General features: G+C 41.8%; 1 protein-coding gene across 1 annotated transcript; it reads left to right on the top strand.

Moving 5' to 3' along the window:
* Nucleotides 1-2,156: 2,156 nt before the first annotated feature.
* Nucleotides 2,157-8,446, top strand: gorab (golgin, RAB6 interacting). The gene is made up of 5 exons (XM_023954415.1): nucleotides 2,157-2,386; nucleotides 2,467-2,809; nucleotides 3,477-3,578; nucleotides 3,681-3,821; nucleotides 5,605-8,446. Exons 1-5 carry the CDS (start codon nucleotides 2,332-2,334, stop codon nucleotides 5,990-5,992), a joined length of 1,029 nt encoding a protein of 342 aa, XP_023810183.1. The 5' UTR covers nucleotides 2,157-2,331; the 3' UTR covers nucleotides 5,993-8,446.
* Nucleotides 8,447-8,810: the final 364 nt, after the last annotated feature.

Genomic DNA, 8,810 nt, shown 5'->3' with positions numbered 1-8,810 from the left:
CAGCGACTGATGTCCTCTTGTCGTCCGGTGCAGATGGAACTGGGGGACGGCTGGGTGCACGAGACGAGGTCCACAGCCAAGTACAGGAGCACAGACAAGCCAACCAGAATTTGGAAGCACTCTCGCTCCCCTGCAGTGGGAAAAAGGGACAAAATCACAATAAGAAATGAATTTTGACATTTTTCAGTAAAATTAAAGGAATAGTTTAAAACAAAACAACCCGCTATTTTTATGTTCTCAAAAGTGACCTAAATAACGGAATACAGAGCAGGAAAAGACCACTCTCCTGGACTCTGCCATGTAACCCCTTAAATTTCATGCAGATTTAGCATGAAGTGGTTTTTAATTAACCTCTGGCCCTTCTGACCCTCAGGCAGCCTTTTAAGTACATGAAGGAGGCATGGAAAATGATGTTAAAACACTGGATAATTGGTCAACTTCAATTAGCGTCTCTTTATTTTGCAGACTAAATTTCTAAAGTCTGTCCCCAAGACTGAAAAAAAATAAAAGAGCATATATTTTCCGTTTCCGTATTTAGTATAACACCCAACATTATTTGCAACACATAAAAAACAGACTCATAGTGCTAAAACAAACATTACTGTGACTACACTAACTCTCAATGTTGTTTGTAACGTAAAAAAAAGTCTAAATGTTATTGTTCAAGGGTCATTTTGGTCAGAGGATTTTTAGGAGTTTTGTAATCAGCCTTCCAACAACATTCACTTTGTGGAAGTAACTTTAGATTTTCTTTTAATCAAACATGAAAATGCAAACAGATAGTTCCATCTTCAGCCATAATGGGAAGACATGGCCTGGGACACACGCTCTTACCTTGTCCCTCGTTCCTCCTCTTTTGGGGTTCTTCCCTATGTTGTCGTAGTGACACGTGACACTGTTAATCGCCTGCACAGGGTTGTTTTGAAAGAAGAAAGCTCCAACCACAGACAACATCCCACTGAAGGGCAGCAGAATTTATCTGAGGGTTTCCAGCCAGACAGTCAACTACAAGGCTGTTTGTCTGTGTACTACAAACATGAAAAAGTATGTATTATATTTTATATGGCCTCTCATAGACAGCCTGTCTGTGGACTGTTGTCTCTATAAAAAAAAAAGTTCTTCTTTTCAGAACCCCCCTCGAAAAAAAATGGTTTAATAGTTAAAATAAAAAACAAAATTAAGTCCAGGAATATCTATATTTTCTTGGGAAAAGTAATGATGTATGGATGACGTCCCTTTCATTTCACAGAAGCGCCAACCGTTTGAAAATTGATCATGAACGAAAAATAAATAATTGTGGTTTGAGCTTGAACGGAATCATATGACACCAAGTTTAATATATCGGAATAGAGCTGTGAAAGAAAAAAGCCTTTAGCAAAATTCATCAGATTTTCACCGCTTCAAAATTTCGCACCAAGCCATGTCTGCCACCTGCAGGTGGTGGACATTAGCTAGTAAACAGTGGAAAGAGAAGAAGAAGCCCCTCCCTTTGTCCAGTGTGAACACCAAGGCCTAAGTGGGCGTTCAACAACTGTGTTTAGCAAGTTCTTAAACGCACATTACCTTTACGAGATTTTTTCTTGTAAATTTACGATTGTAAATCTCTTAATATACTTTTTTTTTATTGCTCTAAAACTCGATTGTATGAATGTGAATTCAAGCATGAAATAGTTTTTCTTGTTTTTGCATTCATTTGATTTAAATCTAATTGAAGGTCTATATTGATCTTCTCACAAACAAGAAGAGAGACAAAACTTAGTCCATATTGACACGCCCCTTCCCTTTCCAAAGTAAAATTGAATCATTAAAAAAAGAAAAACTTAAACAAAATTTGGAATATATTTGTCATTTACGTGAGTCCCTTTTTATTTTCTAGTTTTACTAGTATGGTGTTTGAAAATGCCCGCGAGGCTTTCTTTAAAAGAATTATTGAAAAAAACAAAAACAAATAGGAGGTCGGTGGCTATTTAGGAAAGGCTTTGATAAAATTGCCATATTTTTGTGTTCATTAGTGGTCACTATTATTGATGTATTTTGATTTTAAAATGCATTAATTATTTTGATTTTAATTTATATATACATTTGAATAGGGAAATTACATCGTTTCACCTCTGCGTTTAGATTTATACATGTTGCTTTTTTTTTTTGTTCAGGCAAATCTCTGGTCGTAAATCCAGACAATCCTGTTAGGGTCCTTGACGTGGCATTCATAAACAATCATGGCAGACTCTTCAGGAGTTTCTGTAAATTTTGGTCAGAATTTCGGGTTTTTACCGAACTTTATTACACATTCTCTCCCTCGCTGGCTTCTTTAATGTGTGAGGATCCAAAATGAGCAGCTGGGCGGGATTCTCCGATGAGGAGCTGCGGAGGATGCAGCAGAAAGGTAGCGGTATTAATACGGCGAAGGCAGAGCCGGTTCTTCCTGAACTCCATTCACCAAACCGGCATTCATTTCATTCCCAGACTCGGCCAAAGCCGCAGCAGCCGGCCCCGCTCGGAAGACGCCTTCCTCCAGCCGGAGTCGACAGCAGCTGCAACGTGAGAGGCTCCTGCAACTGTCCGTTCAGAAGAGCACTCAGGCTGGAACCGCTGCCCTTCCGGCGGAGCAGAAGCTCCAACAGCCGCCTCCAAAAGAGGAGGTTCAGCCCGCCGCCGGGTCAGGACCTTCTGCTGCTGCTGCTCCTGCCGTCAGACCGGACGGTCCGAATAAAGCCGCTGCAATCCAACCTCATGATGAGAACCATCACGTGACTGCAGAGGAGGAGACCCCAGCAGTCAAAGAGCTGGAGCAACAGGAGGCAGAAGTGTTAGTACGACTTTTTGTTCCTGCACCAACATGACAACTTTTTTTGTTGCAGCCACAACTCGGAGACATATTTCTAATGAACTACTGTTGCAGAAACTATGTCCTAAAAAACGACACGATTTTGGCTAAAAACAGCATAATCACAATTAAAAGACCACTGGGAACACTTTTACAGTAGATCAAAAGATGATCGGAGTGGGACTTTACATGTTGCAGATCAGGGGCTTTGGTAAATGCACTAACCGCCAACACGAATGTGAGTTTACCAAAATAAAAGCTGAAATCTGATGATAAAGAATTCCTGGAGGAACTCCTAAGATTTCTGGCACAGATCAACATCTTTTACATAAAGTCTTTTCACACTGATCAGCTTGATCACACTTTCATGAAAAATTTGTGGACAATTCTATAGCAAAGGGCAAAAAATATTACGGGTTTTTGTATAATTATTGTCACTCTTTACAGTTTAAAAAAAAATCTAAACAAACCGTTTAGAAAATATTCACGTTTTTTCTGTTTGACGCTTCCTCAGATGTTTTGGAAAATGAGGATGCAGGGAAATTGCTCTTACGGTGGATCGTTGAGATTGATTTTATCTTGTATAGTGATTCAGCTCTTCTCCTGTGTTGATTGCAGTTTCTGACACGTTTTTTGTGTCTTTTTCTAGACGAGAAAAGACGCGCCTGGAGCAACTGCAGCAGGATCAAAAGCTCATCGAAGAGAAGAACAAACGTAAAAAAGCTCTGCTGGCAAAAACTATTGCTGAGAAGTGAGCAACGTTTATTTCACTTAAACATTTTAGTGTCAAACAAAACAAAAAAGATTTGCCATGATCTGAAGCAAACTTGCGCTTGTTCGCCATCTACTGCAGATCCAAACAGACTCAAGCTGAGGCCGTGAAGCTAAAGAGGATTCAGAAGGAGCTGCAGGCGCTCGACGACATGGTGTCCAATGACATCGGCATCCTCAGGGGGAAGATCGAGCAAGCCAGCTGGGACTACAGCTCTGCCAGGTACCTACAACCCACCTGAGGTCCTAAAGGACACTTCTGCTGCCCTCAAACCTTCACATTCCCGATTCAGGGCATCACATACATTAGGGATGTCTCCATCAGATTAATTGGGCCCCGACCTGATTCCAAGTCATTGGATTTTGAGTATCTGCCGATACCGAATCCCAATCAGATACTTGTATGAAACATTTAATAAATACACCAATTTAATAAACGGATTCAGGTTGTCCCACATTTTTATTTTATTAAAGCTCTTCTATCATTGAACACTAAAACAGAGCACTTCTGTAAAGTAACCAATCAAGTACAAAATAGTCCAACTATCAACTAGAAACAAATATTTAACTATAAAAAATAGGTGATAATTGTCATGTGTAAAAGTGTGGTGACTGTAGTTTTAGTAACATTTTTTTATCAAATGTGATTCATTTCTGTTAAAAATGTATGAAGATTTTCTTTTTTTAAATCGTTTTTGACACTTAAATATGATGATAATGATTAGCCATGGCGTCATTTTTTAGTTTTGATTGTTTTTGAGACATTATTGATTTTTTTTTTTATCACTTTTTCTGGAGCTTGTGGATGGTCCCTTGGGAGTCGTCTCTGTTTAATTCTCAGTTCTTTTGTTGTTTGCGTTAAGACAAACCAATAGAAAACACTTGCTGTCAGTTTTTAACATTTATTAAGAATTTTTGAGCCCGGAAATCGGAATCTGGGAATATCTCGCTAACTTAACTAAACCTTTTTTTGTGCGCCTCCTGCTCAAACCAGTTCCGTATTCTGCTGCACCTTTCAGCAGTAAAAGGTTTTGATCCTTTCATGATACGCAAACGTTTAGAAGAGTATTTATTTTTATTAAGAAGCCTGAAATATATAGCACTGATTAATATAATAATAATAATAAATACCAGATCACTTATTTGTATACAACAACCGATTGTGCTGATTTCTGAAGAGTTTTTCTGCGGCTGTAACGGGCAAAAAAAAGGCAAAAACAACCTTAAGGCCCGTACACACCGGGACGAATATTCGCCAGGCGTTATTCGCCAGCGTTTTTCGACACGTTTTTTGTGTTCACACCCAGGCGATTTTCGCTGACGAGCCGAGCAAACATGCAATTTCATTCCCTGATATTAGATGGCGCTTAATGTAAACAGAAATACTCCTGTACACAAGGTGGCGCTGCGCAACTTTACGCTTCTTAAAGTCGCTTTTCACTCAGAAGAAGAGAGCAAGTATTTACGCGCTTGTCAGAATAATACAAAGAAAACATGAATATTTCAAGCACCAGTAGCTCCAACTGGTGCTTGGTTCGGGAATATTTTAGAATGTCCGTGATTATTTCTTCGCGGCAGTGTAGACGCTACTTGGCGTCTATCTTCTTCGCTGGTATGTGTGCTCAGCAAGGCAGTTTTGTGTTTGAGCGCCCCCAAGTTGTGTTTTACTGTAACTTCAGAAGCTCCAGACACGTGTGCAAAAGTGCCATTCTCATTGGTCGAATAGATTTCGACGCAACGCGTCAAAAAAAAAAACGAACCCGAGGCGTTTTTTTTTTTGACGCTTTGACGCGTGGCGTTTTTTCGCGTTGGTGTGCACACTCTCATTGGTACCCTTTGTTTAGTCACGAGGCGTTAAACGTCGGCGAAAATCGCCGGCGGAATTCGTCCCGGTGTGAACGGGCCTTTAGTGTCCAAAGAACCGTCGAGAGCTTAACAACCAGAAGATCTGCATGTTAGTGTCTTCAATCAATCACGCCGCGTGTTTCTTTGCCGTTTCGTCTCAGGAAGCGTTTCGAAAAGGCCGAGGCCGAGTACGTTTCAGCCAAACTGGACCTGCACAGGAAGACAGAGGTGAAGGAGCAGCTGACGGAGCACCTGTGTGCCATCATCCAGCAGAACGAGCTGCGCAAAGCCCACAAGCTGGAGGAGCTGATGCAGCAGCTGCAGCTGCAGGCCACCGAGGAGGAGGTGGAGGAGGAGGAAGAGGAGGGGAGGAGGAATGGAGAGGAAGCACTGGGAAAAGCCAAAGAGGGAAGCGACTCCTCTGAGAAGCAGAAGCCGAAGGAACAGGAATCAAAAGACTCAAAGGAGCAGACTGAGAAGGAGGCGGCATCCGAGCAGGAGTTCAGACCACAGGAGAACTGTGTTCCCGCTGAAGCTGTGGACTCCTGACGCTCACAGAGATTACCATTCCACTGCTATGATTCCAGGATCTTCCTTTTTATTTAGATCTATTTTTTTAGAACAAACCTCTACTTTACAAAAATATTTTTCAAACACAGCAAGTTGGACAGCAAAAATAAACCAACGTAGATGTGGAAAAAAGATGGATTTGGAGATTTAATCCAGGTTGGGAGCCTTTGAAGTCATCGATCTTCCACTCAAACCTGCAAACCTGAACTTTGGTTTCTGCTGCTCGCTCAAACATGCTTTCCTCCATTTTTCTGTTATTATTCTAAGATGGGACACACCTCCAGAAGTGTCGTGGAGTTCAGTATTTTTTCTTTTTCTTGTAATCAGTCATTTTCCGGTCAAGACTTTAAAATCCATCCAGAAGAGCTACTTAAGCTACGTTTACATCATCCTCTGCGTCGCACGTTCAAGCGACCACTTTCAAAAGAAAGGTCTATGTAAATGCACGTTTTGGGCTTCCGTGTTAAAAGCTCCAGCGTTCAGGTGTCACTATGCAAGTTTGTACGACCGTTTTCAGGCTCTACGTACGAAACTTTGACCAATCAGGGAATCAGATGTAGTAGTGATGTATGGATGCCGTCCCTTTTAATTCACAGAAGTGCCAACCGCGTGAGAATTATCATGGAGGAGAAATAAATAATTGCGGTTTGAGCTTGAATTGAATGACATCAAGTTATTTAATACATCGGAATAGGGCTGTGAAAGAAAAAGTCTTTAGCGAGATTCATCAGATTTTCAGCGTTACGACATTTCCCACCAAGCCTGTTCCACCGTAGGTGGCGGACATGAGCTAGTAAACAGTGGAAAAAGAAGAAGAAGCCCCTCCCTGCTTGTCCAGTGTGAACACCATGGCCTAAATGGGCGTTCAACAACTGTCTTTAGCGAGTTCTTGAAGGGGCATTGCATGCCTTTTGTGGCCATAGCTAAATATCTGCCGAACTAACTTTATTTACAGAAAACTGGGAAGACACTAGTTAAAGAAAGACCCAAAGTTTAGGCATAAATGTGAACACTAGCAGCTTTTTTCCTGTCACTTTTTGACCAGTTTCCATGTTTTGGAGTCATGTTTAAAAACTGACTCAAGAAAATTGGGATTTAACATGATCTTTTGGGCACAATGAAGCTCAAAACTGGATTTCTAGTATTTCTTATTTTAAATAGTTATAAATTAATGAGCAGATTAAAAAATGCTGTTTTAAAAAAAGATGTTATTTTTCACTTAGAAAATACGCTGGGGGAGTCACAAGCTTCCTGCTGTAAGCTCTCAGCAGCAAGTAAGGGAAATGGGGGCGGGCCTTGCGCCACACCAAAAGCCCCCCCCACAACTCGGAGGTAAATTTGTACTGAGCTACTCCTGCTCTGCAGAACTTATGTCCTAGAAAATAACAGTTTTTTTTTAAATTTTGGCACCACTGGGAACGCTTTGAAAATAAATAGATGATCGGAGTGGGACTTTAAAGTCAATTATTTTTTGTTACAGGCTTTAAAAATCCAGAATTCAGCTCCTGAGGCAGATCTAAACGAGGTTTTGCACCAAGTTACAGGTTCATCTGTGCAGCTCCTGTGAAGCTGGACTCATTGGTCACAAACTCCCCTCCTCCTGAGCCGTTGGGCTGCAGACGAACATCAGACCAGCATCATCCAAAAGCATTGACTGTGTGACATAACACACAGAAAAGGACTTACTATCTAGCTCCAACAACATGAAGTTAATTCAGTCGCCCTTATTGGAGATACGAACATCCCCATGTTCGAACCAGAAATCATCAGTAAGCAGTGATTGGTCTGAGTCAATGTTTCTATGGCAACCCTTCTCGCCAATCAGGCGTGAGCCAGTCGGAAGGCCACACCCCTTACCTCATGAAAGTGGGCTGCATGAACTCTATCAATCAAATGTTTTGAATGTTTTCCATAAGACCACATACTTCTATTGAGGCGTCTGATTGGTCGGTATATAACTTACAATAAAGAAAAAAATCGTGAAAAAAAATTAGGATTAGTAAGAACATGTTAAAAAATGGTTTCTGAGCAAGGATGGTTATTCTGAAAAATAGAACAGCTGAATAGCTGTTTATTGGGATTTCTGCTTTTTAGGATCGGCAGGTACTTCCTGTTTGGAGCACCAGGGGTAGGGGCCACTCAGTCCAGGTCTCATACACAGTCAATGTTGCGGGCTCTTCATCACATGGGATGTGAAGGGAGAAGAGGATGCGTTCGCAGCATCCATGGGTTTTTGTCGCGAGTCCTCTGCTGGGTTTGAGCTGCAGACTCGCCTTCTCCGGCTGTGTAGTGGAACAAGCTGTCAGAAATAATAAATGACAGTAGGTCGGAACCGTTCCAGCAGAGTCTGACCTATTAGTTTGTATTTGAATGGGGTAAATATTTATGGTGAACTGCAGTGAGATATTTTGCTAAAATAAACTGTAAAACGAGTCTGTGAGTGTTTTTGTGCTCGTGCAAGAGTGAAGTTTGTGGCCCTTGGAGGAATTTACACGCCGGCCGCTCTGCATCTCCCACAGCACCCCCCCCCCCCCACACACACACACACACACACACACACACACACCAATCCCTTTTAACAGTGCAGTAAGTGTGTTGCAGTAAAGCGCTTTGAGATTTTTACAGCGCTCCGGTCACATCTGGCCGTCTGAAGGAGAAGCCGTAAAAGCAGATTCTTTAATTAGTTGGGAGGCAGAAGCTCTGAGCGGGTCAGCGGCCGGCGTCCCATCCATCCATCCCCCGCAGAACCAGGGAGGTCAGCGTTTGATGTTCTCCAGTCCGCACCACTGATCCCACC

The sequence above is a fragment of the Oryzias latipes genome, chromosome 4 (assembly GCF_002234675.1).
Source record: "Oryzias latipes chromosome 4, ASM223467v1".
Classification (NCBI taxonomy): domain Eukaryota; kingdom Metazoa; phylum Chordata; class Actinopteri; order Beloniformes; family Adrianichthyidae; genus Oryzias; species Oryzias latipes.
Note: the sequence above shows the minus strand (reverse complement) of the source record. Positions and strands in the feature narration are given on the sequence as shown.